Here is a 17367-nt window from a genome sequence, read left to right on the forward strand (position 1 = left end):
CAGGTGCAGTGGTGCACTAACCTGTAATCCCAGCAATTTGGGAGGCTGAGGCAGAAGGATCACAAGTTTGAGGCTAGTGTCAGCAGCCTACTGAGATCCTAAGCAACTTAGTGAGACTATCTTAGAATTTTTTTTTTTTTTTTAATCTTTAAAGGGCTGGAGGTGTAGCTTAGTGGTAAAGTGACCCCGAGTTCAATCCTCAGTACCAAAAAAAAAAAAAAAAAAGATGCTAGGGAAAACAAAGAACAACAAAATAAGAGCCCCCCAAAAGTTTATGTAGTAGTGAGTAGAAAGTAGACAAAATATGGAATATGTAAGCCAGTGAAAAATTCCATTGCAAAAAGTAACATAAGAAACAGGAATAAAGAGGGATAGCTGGGGGAGTTATCATTTTGAGACATGATCAATATGATAATTCTTGTGAAAAGGGTGTCTTATTTTTAAGTGATTTTTTTTATTACAGCAGACGTCTACTGTAAAGAATTAGAAAAGACTGGGGAAAAAATGAGAAAATTATATTACCCTTACCTAGAGATGACCATTTGAATGACTTAAAAAAGCTCCTTCCTGACACTGTCACCCCATTGACAAGTACACGTTTTGTATACAAAAAATGAGCTCATACACAGACACTGGTGTTAACTAGCTGTTTTAAGCTATTGATTTCCACTTTTCCATTTTGGTTTATTTTCATCTCACATCCAGACCATAATCAAATTTCTAATTATCTCAGAAAGATCCTTTACAGTTAGTTGGTACAAACCACACCTGTATCTTGATGTGTCCCTCACTGCATGACGACAGAGCCCAACCCTGCTCTTTGATAAAAAAAAAAAAAAAAAAAAATACCGAATATTCTGGGTGATTTTTTTGTGTTGCTGTTTTGATAGTTCTGCTGCTGCAGACTCTCTCTCTCTCTCTTTCTCTCTCTCTATCTCTATCTCTTTCTCCCTCCCTCCCTCCCTCCCTCCCCTCACCCCCCCCCCAATACCTGCAGGCTCTTGTCAAATCAATGCTTGAGGTTCCAATCCTTTTACACCCTGGACTACTCTGGCAGCTAGGTGAAACATTAGGACCTCTTCTGAGAGGTGGGGGTCTGGTGATTTGTTGAACAAAAACTACCAAGGAGTTTTTATGTGCACTCAAGTTTGAGAACTTTCTGAATAAGCTTAGCAATGTTTCTATAAAGAAAACTCCTACATGTATTATGCTCAATAAAACCACAGATTACTACAATGAACTACAGAGCAGAGTTTAACAATATTTTAGTTCTTTTTGTTAGAATAGTTTATAGTCAAAATATCAAATTCTAAATAAATCTGTTTCATTTTCAAAGACGATTTTTGTGTTTTTAACTAAATATAAAGCACTTACATGAGCCAACGCTAAAAACTTTATAGAAAAAAACCCACCTAATTCACTATTTTTAAAATGGATAAAAATTAAACAGAGATTTATATTGCCCAGCCTGCACTTCAAGGAAGTCAAGCAACTGATATGGGAAGGGGGTGGTGGGGAGGGTGCGGGTTTCTTTTATAGAAGTATTTGAGCTCATAAATGAAGAATGATAAACTGGTTGTGGTGGTGCACACCTGTAATCCCAGCAACTCAGGAGGCTGAGGCAGGAGAATCACAAGTTCAAGGCCAGTCTGAGCAACTTAGTGAGGCCCTAAGCAACTTAGTGAGATTCTGTCTCAAAATAAAAATTTTTTTAAAAAGGGCTGAGGATGTGGCTCAGTGGCTAAGTGCCCCCTGGGTTCAATCCCCAGTGCCAAAAATAAGAATGATAAAATGAAATGCGCATTATTTTACAAGCACTAATAACACCATTAATTTAGACAATAGTATCAAAAGCTGCTAAACATCATTAAAAAAAAAAAAAGCATACATATCAAACCTTCGTGCCAGAATCACACTGGAATCTGAGATATGAAAGTGGCACCTCAGCATTGCAGTGGGCTGGGCTCAAATCCTGACTCCACCACCACTCACTGCCTGGGTGACCTCAGGAAGGTAGGAGCCTCAATACCTCACCTCCTCATGCAGGAAACAGCGATCCTCATGACAACAACCCCATTAGGGAAAGCAATACAACACTCGACACTTACTACAGAGCCTGGCACACTCAGCAAACACCACCTGTTATTACTAGGCCTAAATTCCAGTGGAACATCATCTGTCTTTCCTTACTCATAAAAATAGGTGTTCCCCAGTGCAGCCCCCCAAACATCCTTCAGCTACTGGTCTGAATGCTGGGAACCAATACACTTGAAATGCACATTTTACAATCTAAGACTGAGGTAAAATCGATTTTTTTGGCAACTACAAAGCTTACCACTCAGTATAGAATCTCATTATAGATTTAATCCCACCAGTAAAATATCCCAAGACCTTCTGTAAATGCAGGTGTCTGTGACACGCCTTTAAAGTAGCTGCTGAAATTCTATGTCAACCAGTGAAGAACGCTGACATGCACAGAGAGCCACTATGACCCTAAGACTCTAAAGCCAAAGAAACAGTAAATACATTTATTAAGCGAGCCTTGGGCTTCTAAGGCAACCGGCAAACAATCGCCCGTGAGCCACTGCCTCATACCACGCCCCTGTCCGATCATGATTCAGCCCTGGCCCTTTCCTGATAAGCTCACACAGCGCCCCCCACGTCTAAGCCCACTTCACCAGAGCGAACATTCAAGAAATCTATTTGCCCCACTTGTGCTATTGCAGAAACCATAGTAAAGGCAACTACGGCTCAAATGTCATTTTATAACTCAGGAAGGGATCGTGATCAGGAACCAGCCTGCCTGCTAGAGGGTGAGAGGGGTACAGAGCAGCATAGGGAACCACTGTGAAACAGAAGCAGCCAGAACACTGGCGTCGAAGGATCCCGTCATAAACATGCAGTGATTCAGGCAAAGCAGTGAGAAAAACAGCCCGTGATGCACAATCTTCAGGAGGATAGAAAGTCTGAAGGTAGAAGAAAAAGGAATGTGGAAGGTGGATATCTTCAACATGTTAAAAAAAAAAAAAAAAAGTCTTATGTTTCCCAAATTTATGGATACCCTACAGATTGTGCTCTAAAATTCACACAAGCAGGGGACCTGCTCATGAAGCTGGGTTTAAAAGAAAGGAATTTGCATAACACAGGGAGAACTCAAGGTCCCAATGCTGGGATTACCCCTAGCAAATGAAGGCTGGAAGTGAGGGGCAATCATCACTACTAAGATCAGTAAGCAAAGGCAAGCACAGCTCAGCCACTAGGCTGGCGGGACTTGGCCTCCCCAGCCCTCCCCACCAAGAGGACAGCCCCTGCACTTACCATCATAATGCAATACAATGGTGCATGAACCCTTTTCAATATAACTACTGGGGCTTCATTAATGTCTGTGGCTTTTAAAAACAACACCTCAGTGATCTCGTCAGGTTTGGCCTGGCTTTGTGGGCTATGTAAAAATTTTGTGGAACTCTGGCATTTAAAGAGCCCTTAAGGATAATCTAATTCAAAACCTCATTTCACTGTGAGTCAGAAAAGTGCAGGCAGGAGATGCTGTCAGCAGCTGAGGGCCACATTCTACTCTGTGGCAAAGGCAATGAGAGTCCCCCTTATCCAGTCAGTCTCATGCTGCTTCTGGTGGTCTTTATTAAGTAAAGGGCAGGAATGGTAGTACCCTGTGCACCCAGCAGAGGTGACATGGAGACTGAACTGTCCCTAAAGGAAAGCAACAGCGCCATAAATTTGTTTTTACTTCAGGTGAAGACTTACCAAAGACACAGCCATCTCCCCCACGTGACACTGATTCCTTTCATCATAGCACAGCAGCTATGTCTGACATAGAGTCATTTATGACACCAGGATAACATTGTCAATCTCGAGAATGTGGATAAGCAAAGAAGGCCTGATTGAATAATAACCAATACAACTGCAAACATAATTCAAATACAATACAATACAAATACAAACATAAGCCTGACCGCCTCAGGTCATTTCCACAACAGTGGATGAGAGCAAAATAGATACTAAAATTCTTTCCTTCAGTAGCTTCTCGCACTTGATATGGAGTAGGTGGAAATTCTCCATTATCATTTCCCCGTTAGTCAGCCACCTCCAAAGAAATGGTTCAGCGTAACCTGTCTTCAGTACCAACTGCTGTACAAAGACTTAGGCCCAAGTCTGCTGCCCAAGAGAGCATTTGTTAGTGACTTTAGGTCCAGAGTCACAGTCTGGGCCAGAAGCCAGGACCCTGCAACCCACAAACCCTGTAACTTGAGAAAACCAATCTACCTGACCGAGCTTCTGCCAGCACACCTGTAAAACATGGACAATAACAACCACAGAAAGCTGTTTAACCACAGAGACATTGCACGTGAAGCATTTAGCACGGCACATAGCATGTGATGAATATCCAACCTTAATTGTAATTAGAACTTAGAAATCAGTTAATGCTGTTAAAGTTCTGAAGGTCAAAGAGTTCTACAGACACCTTGGGTCTCTCTAGTCCTGATAGTTCAAGGTAATCACAAACCAGCTTGAAGAGAAAGTCCAACCAGCATTGGAGGGGGAAAAAAAAAAGTTTTTAAACCTTTTTAAGATAATGAGTTTGATGTCAACTTGACTGGCTAAGGGATGCCCAGATAGCCGGTAAGCATTAATTCTTCTGTGTCCCAAGAATGTTTCCTGGAGAGATTGGCATTTGAATTGGTGAACTGAGTAAAGTGGATGGCCTTAGACTAGAAAACAGAACCAGCAGGTCCCTCAAACCAATTTCATCAGAAGGATAAGGAGAGTGTTTTCTGAAATACAGAAGATAGTACAACAACACAGAAGTATTCTTTCTCTTCTCCTGGAAGAAAACAGCAAGGAGAGAGCCAGGAACTTTACTCTTACTCTCCTGCAACATCCCAACTGCAAATTAAATGCATCACTGGAAAATAAACTCTGAGTCAGAACAAATCAGAACCATTTAGGCTTACATCATTTTTAGACTAGTTAAAACATCACAGTGATGCATAGCAAGCAAGAACCTGAGTGAGCCCTGATATGCTCACCTTCCAGCCAGAAAGGGAGCCCATACTCCCCTGCTGACAGTCCTGGGGACCCCCCACACCTTTCTTCCCAAGTTAAAGCTATCATCCTCCTCTCAGCCAGACCTACTAATATTGCTTCTGAAGGTCTCCCTACTTCCCCTCTCATGCCTGGGAACACCACAGTTCCCACCAAAATGGTAAAAGATGAAGAAACGAACACAAAGAACTGAAAATATTACACAGCTTAAAAAAAAAACAAGCAAATAAAAGAAAAAGTCTTATAAAGTCCTTACAGTCACAAACTCAGTCCTGAGATTGCTTTTAGTCTTGTGGTTGCTTTCAGCTAAGCTGATGGACAAGTTTTTCAACTTTATCCCTGAGAAAAGAATCAAATATCTTTTTTTTTTTCTTTCTGCCAACAAAGGACCCTGAAAAATCAAATCCCACTAGAACAGTTACCTAGGATTCTTTATCTCAAGCAAGCAATCTCTATTTCTCATAGGTTTCTACTGGATGACACTCATTTCCCAATAACCTCACCTCAAAAAGCATGATCCCCACTTTCCTCAGGAGTGCTACTACCTTTCCTGGTCTGGCCTGGCGGGAAAACCATGCAGCCACGCTAGCCTGTTCCTCCTGAGAGCTGCCCAGCTGCACCACGAAGGATGAACAGCTTCAACAGTAAACAGTTGTCAAATTCCATCAGTGAAAGTGATAACAGATGTGGTCATCAAGGGAAAGGACCAGAATAAGAAGAAACATGAAGTGCTCGTAGAAAAAGGTTCTTCTCCAAGCAGATTTCAACAAGAGCCCAGGGCAGAAATGAGACTGCAGTGGACAAACTGAAGTGACAGGGACGGAAGATTCGAAGGAGAACGTGACTGTGGAGGAACAAGAGTATATCACTCATCATGGCACCAAGGGTAATTAAGTATTTTGGAGAGGGGATTTTTTTTTTTTTTTAACAGAGGAGAAAAGGACATAGGTATATCTGCTAAGGAAAAGCATCCCAAACTAGGTAAGTTTAAAGAAGAGAAGATAGATAAGGCATTCTTTCTTAAAAGGTAGTAGGGAAATGTATCAAGAAACAAAAAAAGAATTGGGGTAAAAGAGAAACACTTTTCTCTGTCAGGTGAAGAGTAAGAGGTTAAGCTCTGAACTTGGATGCTGGCTATTCTGCTCTGAAGAGTCTCGGGCTTCCTGGGCCTCCCTGAGAACAAGAGTCGTGGGGAAAATGGGAATGCTCTGCACAAAGATGGCCAAGTGCTCACGTGCTAGATGCTAGAGATACAGAGATAACCTGACCACGTCTATTGCTTCTCGGCCTTTTGGCTAAGATCAAGTGTAGCATCTGTTCTTATCAGTTTAATATTTGATACGTCCTCCATCTGGGGACAATATAGTAAATGGATTTTGGGAGCAGGGAGATGGAATAGGAGCTTGCTCTGTCCACTCCACCTGGTATTGCAGTACCTCAAGGAACAGTGTACCCCCCTCAGGGGACTAAAAAAATAAAAGGAAAGAAAGAGAACACAATCTGGTAGGAGTGCAAGGACTGGAAATAAACCATTCCCAAAAGGAAGACAGCTGCCATAGAGCACCAGACACCAGGCAGGACGGGGCTGTAAGGAATGCCAAGGCCAAGCTGGCAGTGCCCGCTGAGTAGCCTGCAAATTCCCTGTTTACATTGGGAAGATTTCAGAATTCTAACAGGGGGTTGGCCATAAAAGAGGAGTTGACTCTTGGGCTCGTTTAAAATAAAAGAAAGGTTTTTAAAAGGGGGAGGAAAGGTGAATCTAATGAAAGGACATCTGTCTTAAACACTGCCCTGGAGATAAATGCACCAGCAGTCAATTTCTCTTCACCTTTTTCATGAGAAGAGTCAGGAAGAGTTGCACAATCAAACAAAGAATGCTTTTTAAGTCTTATCTTGATTGGAAAGGAATCAATTTAATTAGGCATAGATTCAAGCACACTTAAAGAAAATTTTAACAACACTGTTAAAGAACTTGCATTTCGGCTACACCTGAAGCTGCCTCGGTTTCCCTCAGTAACCTCAGGGATCCGTCACTTCTCCCCAGCCTCAGAAGGATTCCTCCTGTTTACTCCTCGGTGGAGAGACATCTTGATCTGCAAGTAAGATTCAACAGGGTGGGAAGGCACTTCCATGCAGAGCTGGCCATCCTGCCCAAAGCTGTTTCACACTACGGTGGCGCTGTGATCAGGCAGAATCACACAGGGGCTTGATAAAAATTCTGAACTGTAGATCACCAGGGCGATGGACAAGTTTGCCTTCATTGTACGGACTACGTAATTCTACAGAGAGTCACCACCACCACAAGGAAGTCCACCATCTGGCCTCCTTCAGTCCTAGCGCAAACAAAGCAAGAAAATTATGCTACAAATGGATTATTGGATGATGACTTATCTCCCTAAAAACCTTAAGAGTGTTAAAAAAAAAAACTACTAGAAATTAGAGGTGGCCAAATAAATGACCTTCTGTAGATTTGTTAAACTACATTAAACTTTGCTTATGATCAGAATGTAAACCATAACAAGGATTTTTTTTTCCTCTGATAATATCAGTAAATTTTTTTTCCCCTAAGATTTCCAGAGGGAAATTGCCTCTGGAATGCATGGGAAATGGACAGGAAACAAAGCTCTTATTTTAAATCTAAAAGGATTAAAGGGACATTGAACAGGGGCTGTATATTTTTGTTGCCCACCCACCCCAAACAAAAACTCACAGTGTGGGGGTCTTCAGATACCGGTTGGACAAATGCTTGCTTGGAGTATTCAGACCCTTTCACGTTTGTGTATTTAAATCCATAACATATCTCTAAATCTAAAACCCTATTGTCCTGGCCCACAGCTGATACTGAGTCCAAGTTCTAGCACATCATCGCACAGTCCCAACATCCTCTTGACTCCTAAGAATATAAGGTCCTGTTCAGCAGCTCTCGGCCACTGTCCTAGAAACCTCTCTTGGTTTCACACATCTCTGCTCCACTTGGAACAGCCCTGCCTTCCCCTGGAGGCAGATGCCCTCAAATTTGTTTCTCTGTTCTTCCTTGGATCTTCTTTTATTGCAGAGGTTGACAGCTGGTTGACTACGGTTAACCCTTCAGATGGCTGGGCCACTAACAGAACCACCCACGGGAATCTGAACACCACCCACCTCCAGGCGCCATCCCTGAACAATCCCATCAGTACATGGGGTGTGTGGTCCAGCATCTGAAACTCAAAGCTCCCTGGTGAGTCAAACAAAAAATTCTCAACAGCAAATTCTCACACCAGGAAGGTGAAGATAACTGTCCCCTTTAACCCTGGGGCTGGGATGGATTCAGGCCTGGAACAGGGAGCTCTGGAGCTTCCTCGACAACATCCTCCATGTCGACGTGTGTTGTGTCATGACAAGAAAATTCTCAGAAAGACCTGCATAAATGACAGAACTGAAAATCTCTGAAGGTCCGGGATGTTTTTAGGTTGGAGAAAGGATTTATGCCCAAGAGATGGACATGAGAGAGAAAGCAAGGAGTATCATGCAACAAAAAGATCCATCACTCAGTCTCAAGCTCACACCTGTTCTTAGGGGGCATAAAAATGTTTCCCAGGATCTGAGGCTGTGGCTCAGTGGCAGGGTGCTTGCCTAAGGATGTTCAAGGCCTGGATTCAATCCCCAGCACCGCAAAAATAAGTAATTAATTAATTAATTTTAAAAAACAGCCAAGAAAGATGAGAGCCCTGTGGGAGGCACCCACTACATGTCCACCCCAGCCAAACTTAACAAGCAGTTAACTAAGTTTATTTAGTCAAGAAGAAAAAAAAAAAAAAAATCCCAACCTTGGGAAAAACTGCTTACTTTTCAAAGGTCCCTCTTTGGACTAAAACTGTCTGTATTTGAACATACAGGCAAGCTAAACCATACATAAAGCATTAAAATCATATTAAGTTATAAAATAAATTCAGCCAGGCAATCAGTTAAAAACTTATGGGGCAAGTTTCCACCTTCAGCTTCTTAATCTCTGTAGCTACGTAAGACTTAAAGAACTCTGTATTCTCATTTTTGTCTGTATACATAGAGAAAGAAGTTAACACAATAATGAATTAGTTATACTCTTTGGGCTGAAGATTGCCCCATAGGGTCAAGACAAGGCAGAAAACAACTGCTTCCTGAGAAGCAGCTGAAAGAGAAAGAAAAAAAAAAAAAAAGTCACTAAGATTCTGATTAGAAACCATCCAGTGTCATTTTCTAAGTTCCTTGCAAGGGTTTTTACTTCTTTCTTTTGTCTGTTTTCTAAACCATCTTTATAGACTCCTAGGAACAGAAGCTGGAATGGCACTGGGCAAACCTCTCCAAGCTTTCCTGTTGTTTGTGTCTACACTTGGCATACTGCCAAACCCACCAACTTCTCTCCCATACTCCTGATGCTGGAGGACTCCAAGCAGGCAAGAAGCAACAGGACCCAGCAAAACCTTGTCACATCATTAAAACGTAAGACCAGAGGACCAGAGGCCTAACTCGGGTCCAAATTCAGCAATATTTCGAAGCAACATCCCTGGTAGAAATTCAGACCACTACCAACACAATTTTATAAGATCAACTAGGACAAATGTAATTGTAGACTGAGTTAATCAGGGACCGCACAGCTAAGTAATAAACAAATGTTCTCATTTGCTATAGTAGGGTAAAAATCTGAATTTGCAAACTCTTCCATCCCCCACTTTTCCTGATTTTTCCACCATCCACTGTATCTCATGTTCTCTTGCCCTTATAGAACATTTGTAGATCCCCCTACTCCATGCACTAGGCATATCTCAGAGTCCTTCCCTTCAAGGGATGTGTATTATGAGAGCAGCATCCAGCATTATGCAAAGTGGCACAAGAGATAGAAGGGGGTGCAACTTGGCTGTAGCATGCATACTGCACGCACACATCACACACACACACACATTAAAAAAAAAAAAAGAAGAAGAAGAAGAAGAAAAGAGCTTAAAGATTAAAAGCTACCCAACTTCAGAGAACAAAGGGATCAACATGCCAGGGCACTTAGTGAAGAGACTAGTTCATGGCAGCTGAGCTGGATCGGGAAGCACCAGAGCAAGGATTATCAGGCACAGGTGAGTCTTAGCCAAAGCACAGAGGAAGCCAAGGATGAACTCCACTCAGAGGACAATGGTTAAGCAGAGAATTTGTTCAGAGCTACTCCTTGGATGAAAGCATTATGCCTTTATATTTTATCCCCAAACCTCTGGCACAGAACACCACTTCAGCAGAGAGCCATAGAAAGAAAAAAATGTGTGCTAAGTATTGGAAATCAAGGCTGTAGGACCTTGGATTCAATGACAACACCTTTACCCATGATCCAGCAGCTCCCTGGTAGAGTTTTCAGGCCATAGCAGGTTGCTGATCTACTCACTGAAATCTCTCCCGGATTACACTCACCTGGCAAAGCAGCAACTTGGCTACACCCAAGGGGTCACATCTCTAGGCTGAATGGGGCTGGAGGAAATGGCTGTGCTGACCATCTCCTCTGAGTGTGAATCCAATTTCAGGGCAAACCCAGACAGGGCTCCTCCCTGCTGACTCTTCTGTCAGCACTCTATGTTCACTTTACAAAAGGGCAGTTTTCCCTCTTGGTTCAACTCCTTTTCCCAACTTCCTCCCTTACCTTGCATTTGCCCTTGAAAACTGGAAGCAAGGGGGCTAGGACTTCCTCTTCCTGCCACCTGCCCCCAAGCCCTCGTGCTGCCATCAAAAGCCAGTCCTGTGCTCTAGCTCCAGCCTGTCTCCTCTCCCATCCCCATTTCTCCCTCTCTTGGAAATCATCCCCAACACTATTAAGAGGGGTTCTCATGCTCCCCAAGAAACTCAAACTTTCCCTCCACAGTGCTCCTTCTGGGTCCCTCACCCCAAACCCCTCCCTCATCCGCATGCTGTTTCCACGAGCACCAGCCCCTGCGACCCTCAAGCCACCCACCCTGGCTTCTTCCACCTGCACAGGCTGTCACTGCTCTCAGAGAGGCCCACGCCTCCAGCTGTCAAGGCCAGGGGTCTATTTCCTGTTCTTTCCCCACCTGTCTCTAGGCACCTACATCTTAATAGCTCCTGGCTTCAAACATCTTCTTCTTGTGGCTTCAATGGCCAGATTCTCCCCTTGCTCCCCCAGCTTCAGCAACTGCTCCTTGTGGGTGTCCTTTCCAGCCTCCTCTGCAGTCCAGGTTTTGCTGTGGGTCCCTCCTCTTCCTTCTGATCTGCCCTCTCTCCCCGCCAACTGACCCCCACCAGGCCAGTGTCCGCAATACCATGTACAGGCCAATGATCCCAAGCTGTCTCTCCACTCTGACTGGACCACCCCCAGGCCTGCAGGATCCAACAGGTCTTCTGTCCCCCATCCAATCTTTCCCTTCCTGCAGGCCAGGCACAACTCCTCACTTCTCCAAGAACTCCGAGGACTCCAGAGCCACACAGAGCTCTCCCCCTTCAGGCCTTCTAGAACACTGAGCCAGTCTGCAGTGAAGGATTTACTCCTTAATTACACAGTCTTTAATTGGTCCCTAAATGTCTGCTTCCTATTGTGTAAATCCTTTCTCCACAAGGAGGTTTAGGTTTCTGAACAATACCAGCATTCCTTTTCTTCTTCTTGATACTGGCCATGATGAAGAAGTACAAACAATGAGCAGTTTTCTGACAGCAAACCAACCTAATATTTTATAGAGTAAAAACTAAAACTCCTGCACTGTCAAACAGTCAGAAAAACCTGGACTTCAGCAGGCACAGGAGCATAGGAGGCTGAGGCAGGAGGATTCTGAGCTCAAAGCCAGCCTCAGCAACTTAGCGAAATCCTGTCTCTAAATAAAATATTTTTGAAAGGGCTGGGGATATGGCTTCATGATTAAGCACCTCTTGGGTTCAATCCTTAGTACCAAAAAAATAAAAATAAAAATAATGTAGACTTCTTCACCCATAAGTTTCTTGAAAACTCACATTATTATATTTTTTTTATAATTCTCTTTGTCTAGAATCACCAGGTAGCAATGGCAAAGACACAGTTAGAAAAGCAGGACAAAACCTGTAAGATTTTCTGTCAATGAACTCCTCAGAAATTTTTAAACTGAAAATATTAAGCAACATTTCCTATAAAACAGGAATGTCGTAAATAATTTGTATTTCTTGCAAAAACATTAAATTCAGGTAAATTTTTATTGAAAAAAAAGAACAATTTAATCCTTCAATACAAGTTTACATGAGAGAGGAGAACAAACATGGTCCAGCCAAGGATTTCTGCCAGACTTTTCTTGGTAAACAGGGCTAAGGAAGTAGAAAGGAGTGTGGTTCACAGAGACAGTTGAAAGTCTATAACAAGCCCACTTCACCAACCAAATAGAAAAAGTCTTATTTTCATTACTTAAAAAAAAAAAAACTGATCCTAATCTGGCCCCCTTCCAACCCTTGCCAATTGCCAATTAATTAATCTCCCTCTCTGCAGCTACATCATAACTCACTGAAAACCCCTGACCAAACCTAAGGGATTAACTCAAACCTAGGAGCTGGTCCACCCATACACTGGCCCCTACAGCCTTTGCTCTGGCCATCTCTCTGCCCTTGACATTCTAACAACAGCAATCACACAGCATGTACCTGCATACTGTCCTCGGCAAGTCTGAGCATGCTGGGGCCTCCTCACTCCAACTTGCTCACTTCCAGTTCTGGTCCCCTAGCTATTTTCTTCAGTTATCTTTCTCGTTTTTCCAGAATTGGCCCATGATCCTTCAATCTCAATCTCACCAACTATGCTCCAAGAACTACCGTTATCCTTTCCCTGGGTTCTTTTTTGCTTCTGCACCTCAATAATAGAGCAGTACCATGCTGTTCTGAGATATATTCATGAATTTTCCTCTCCAAATACCTGCAAGTTCCTGTAGAACAAAGATCATGCTTCCTTTCTTTGTGCTGGGGATCAAACCTAGGGTATTGAGAATGTGAGGAGATCTCTACCTTGAGCTACATCCCCAGCACAATCATGTTCTCCTTTCTCTCCTGAGTTGCATAGTGTCTCCCCAAAAGACATGTCCAAGTCCTAACCCCAATACCTTCAGTGTGACTTTATTTGGAAATAGGGACTTTGTAGGTACAAGTAAGAAAAGGATCTTGAGTGGACATCATCCTGGACTTAAGAGTTGACCCTAAATTCAGTGACTGTTGATCTTATGAGTGAAGAGAATCTGAGACACAAAGAGACTGGAGCAGGCTGCTATAAACTCAAGAACATTCGAAAATGAAAGGAGTAAGGAAGGATCCTTCCCTAACTTCTTCAGAATAGGCCCAGCTGACACCTTGATTTTGGACTGTGGACTCCAGATTTGTGGGGAAAATAAATGTGTTATTTCAAGTCACCAAGTATGAAGTAATTTGCAGCAGCCTAAGAAAACTAACACACACACACACACACACACACACACACACACTCACACACTCCAAAGCCTAACATGCCAGCTTCTACCAAGGAGCCTCCCAATCAAAACTGCGTTGAACTAAGACAGATGAAAAGCAAGAGGGAAAGATGAGAACGTATCTGAACTGCAGAGCAAGAATCTGAGACATGGTCCCAGATACCAAATCATCACTACTCTTGGACATGTCAGTTATCCACAGTTGACTCCTTGCCTAATAAAATAAGGGAACTGACCCCTAAGACCTTCTACCAAGTCTGAAATACCTTGAACACACTTTACCCAAAACATCAGTTTAAACTGATCCTTAAATAAATTACTTCTTCCCACTCACAAAAATAAATTTTGTTAATTTTACTTTCATCCAAAGGGCTTTCAGATACAAAAAAAAAAAAAAAAGTTGGATAAAAATGGTATTTCAACTCGTGAAAATTTTAGTAAAATAATTTAGTGATTAATATGGCCAAAAGTGATTTTCTACACTATCACCTACTTTTTTTTCTGCAAAGCCAAAGCAACAATTTAAAAGAAGTTGATCAAATCCAGCTGGTATCGTTGACATTTCAGAAAAAACCGGACCCAAACATGAATCAACTTAAGCACCACTCACTGACCCAGAACCTAAATGTTTACAACGTCACTGCATGGTGACTAATTTTTGCAGAGTAACAAGGGACTTCTCAAACACTGGGGTTTTCTCCAGTAGATTCAAAATGTAATTAAGGTCCCATACCCAAAATTTCCACTTCAAAGCATCTAGCCAAATAAACACAACTGCTCCCACCACCAAATGGCGAAGTTTTGGTACAGGAGTCAAACAGAAAAAAAAAACTATTTTACCTATCTTTTTGCCTCTCTCTCTCTCTCTATATATATATATATACACAGTTTTTTCCTGTGTCACAGCCTTCCCTAGTATACCTGTATATCCTGCTGAGGAATTTGGGTTAAATTAAAAAACATATTTTGGGTTTTTTCATGGGTTTTTTCATAGAAGATGCTGTGACCTTTGCCTTCATGTTTTTAGTGGAAGCCTTCTTTTTTAGGAAACCAACCAAAACAACATAGAGGAAAACGGAGCCAAGGGACTCATATTTCAGTCTGACAAAATATCCACTAGAAACACTTAGACTTAAAACTTTTCCAAACCAATTTATCATTCAAAAAACACAGTCTGGAGTCACTGGAGCCAACGATTCAGCTAGAACTGGCAGAACTATGCCTTCAAAAACCTGGACCTTGAATCCTAACACAAAGTGAGTTACCAAAATTTTTCCTTCCAGGTGGTAACTCAATCCGAAACTCACAGTGGAGTTGGAGGGCTCCACAAGGCAGTTTTAATTCTGTGGTTCTTGGCTTTTCAAGATGATTTCTCACAGACATGAAAATGGGACTGGAAAGTGGGTGCATGTTTGCACCCCTTAATCACAAGTCTACCTCAAAAGGTGCTCTTTAACTGCAAGAAAATTAGGGCAGCAAAGGGCAAGGGAAGTTTCTGGGTCTGGGGAGTACACAAGGGCGTTCAAAGTTCTTGTATTCTGCAAACTCAACTACCTAGATGTAACTTAATCTGCATGGAGGCAGATTGTAAGCCAGCGCTGTTTCTAGAAGTCCAAAACCAGGATGAATGAGCTTTAACTGTGCCGACTGCATGTTTACTTGCATCCTCACGTGGCAAGGCGCAGCCACACAAGCGCAGCGCGCCCAGGAGCCCGAAAACTTTACTTTGCAAACTAGCAGAGCCCGGGATTCGGCTCGGAGGCAAACTGCCTCGCCTTGCCCCAAACTGCACCCACGCCAAGTAGCCTTCCCCCGGCACCACCCGCTGCATGCAGTTCCATTCACACAAAGGCGCGTGGATGCCGGCAGGACCCTTCTCCAAAGTTAAGGAGCGAGAAGCCGGGAGACAAGAAAGAGGGAGGAAGAGGACCCGGGGGCCCGCAGGCTACTCACAGGGTGACCGTGCGGTTGGGCAGCGTGTCTGGAGGCAGGACCTGCGCGAGCTCCAGGCTGCTGCACACCACCTTGCCCTCAGCGGCGCCCGCCGCCCTGCCGGTCCCTCGGGGCCGCCCGTCGTGCTTGCAGCCCGGGGGCAGCGCCGCGGCCCCGCCGCCACCCCCCAGCACTGCGAGCAGCGCGAGCGGCAGCAGCAGCGGCGGCGGCGCGCGGCCCCGCGGGCGCCCGGGCGGCTCCATGCTGCGGGCCGCGCGCGGGCCGGGGCCTGAGGCCGAGCGGCGGCGCACTGGCCTAGCGGGCGGCTCCTGGGCGAGGGCGGACAGGGGTGCGGTGCGGGCCCGGCGGCGCCCGGAGCCTCGTGGCGGCCGCAGGACTGGCCCTCCGCGGCGCCGACATGCTCCTTTGTCCGCTGCGGCCGCGCGCGGCCTCGGGGGAGCCGCAGGGTCACGACCGCCTGGTCCCAGCGCCGCTCTACGGCCCGGCAGGAGCGCCGCCCCCTCCCTGCCACCTCCCCCGGCCCGCGGCGGCTCCTCCCCGCCCCGCCCCCGCCCCTCCGCCGACGCCGCTCTTGCCCTGGGCTCGCCCACCGCTGCCCGCCGCTCGCGGAGGAGGCGCGCTGCGGACCCCGGGGCCAGACCAGACCCGGTGCGCGCCTGGAAGCGGGAGTTTGCGGGGCCCGCGGAGGACAGTAACTCGTGCAGGGCGTGGAACAAAGTTCTAGTCCAAACTCCAGTCGTGGTGGCTGCCCTCCCGCAGTTTTCTCTTCGCCGTCGCCTTCCAGACAAAGCCGCGCTGTGCGCTCCTGGGACCGCCCGAGGCGCCGGAGGAACCCATCCCTGAGGATGGAGCCAGGGGCTGCTAGAGAGCTGAGTTTCCTTCTCACGACCCGACCCGAGGGTGAAAGCACCCCAAACCAGGTATCAGGAAAGGCATCGCCTTCCCACCTCACTAGAGTAGTCTCCTGTGTTCCTCATACAGGTTCCTCTCCAATAAAATGAACTCAAGCTATTTCTAGCCTTCAGCCACAACTATGGAGCCTTCAAAGGTTGCATGGAGGTCTCGCTGGGCTAGCAGCCTTTTGAAAAAAAGTTTCTCTCAGAGCCCACAGATAGCGAAAAGTTAACCAGTCGGAGCCATAGTGATCAAACCGCCAGGAAAGGCCGACTGAGTCTAAGAACACAGACCCTGCCCTAACATTTGCAAGGCCAGGGATCATTACCCTATATTTGAAATTTACAAGGAATCTATCAAGTTAACAAGTAAAATGAATTTTATTCTACCTTGAGAAATATACCTGCAAAATAACCGAAAGGCATGTTTGAATGCAGAACTCACAGACACCTGGGAGTTCTTCTATCCAGAATGACAGTCTGGAGAGGGTTGGACCTGAATCTTGGCCTGTACACCTCCACTCCTTTTGCTTCCTGTGCCCAGCTCTGTTCAACAAGAGGGTTTGGCTACAGGTGTGGACACCCCAGCCCACTCCACCAAGCTCTCTCCATCCCTTCCAAGGGCCACCCTTTAGCTGCTCCTTGGGCCCAAGAGTGCACACACTGGTTACTTGGTCCGGAATTGAAAAGAGGATTCTGAAAAGAGGCAGCCCAAGGTCTGGAATTTCGCGCGGCAATTTTCATCTGAAAATACCAGGGTCTGAGTCCCAGGGACATAGTCCAGAGTAGAAAGGCTCTGCACATGGTCCGTGGAGATTTTTCACCCCATGGAGAGGAGTTAGATTGCTGCCTTCTGAAATGCAAGGCCAGGGCAGGCTTTTCTTGCCTGGGTTTACAGCAGTACTTAGCCCCTATGAAGTTTATTTCAGAGATCAATTCCCAGGAATCTATTTAACGTTCTCAATAGTAAATGATCCCCATTTGCCATACACTTAAATAAATTTGAAGAGCAGATTATTTGACCAACACTTTTTGTGATTTAA

General features: G+C 44.8%; 1 protein-coding gene and 1 non-coding gene across 4 annotated transcripts in view; one reads left to right on the forward strand and one right to left on the reverse strand.

Moving 5' to 3' along the window:
* The window catches only part of Adgra3 (adhesion G protein-coupled receptor A3), a 107364-nt gene extending 91105 nt beyond the window's left edge, over window positions 1–16259 (reverse strand). The window contains exon 1 of one of the 3 annotated variants that reach the window (XM_078021136.1): window positions 16022–16259. Coding sequence is in view for 2 of the 3 variants with exons in the window: in XM_078021135.1 (XP_077877261.1) it covers window positions 15432–15673 (242 nt within the window). In the remaining variant the exon portion in view is untranslated. Of the gene's footprint in view, window positions 1–15431; window positions 15949–16021 lie in introns of those variants that run through there. The other 2 variants (XM_078021135.1, XM_005318923.3) reach the window with 2 other exon arrangements.
* On the forward strand, window positions 6337–6519 carry LOC120892444 (U2 spliceosomal RNA). The gene has a single exon (XR_005737171.2). It is a non-coding gene; the product is annotated as a U2 spliceosomal RNA (small nuclear RNA).
* Window positions 16260–17367: the final 1108 nt, after the last annotated feature.

This window comes from Ictidomys tridecemlineatus, chromosome 9 (genome assembly GCF_052094955.1).
Source record: "Ictidomys tridecemlineatus isolate mIctTri1 chromosome 9, mIctTri1.hap1, whole genome shotgun sequence".
NCBI classification, from domain to species: domain Eukaryota; kingdom Metazoa; phylum Chordata; class Mammalia; order Rodentia; family Sciuridae; genus Ictidomys; species Ictidomys tridecemlineatus.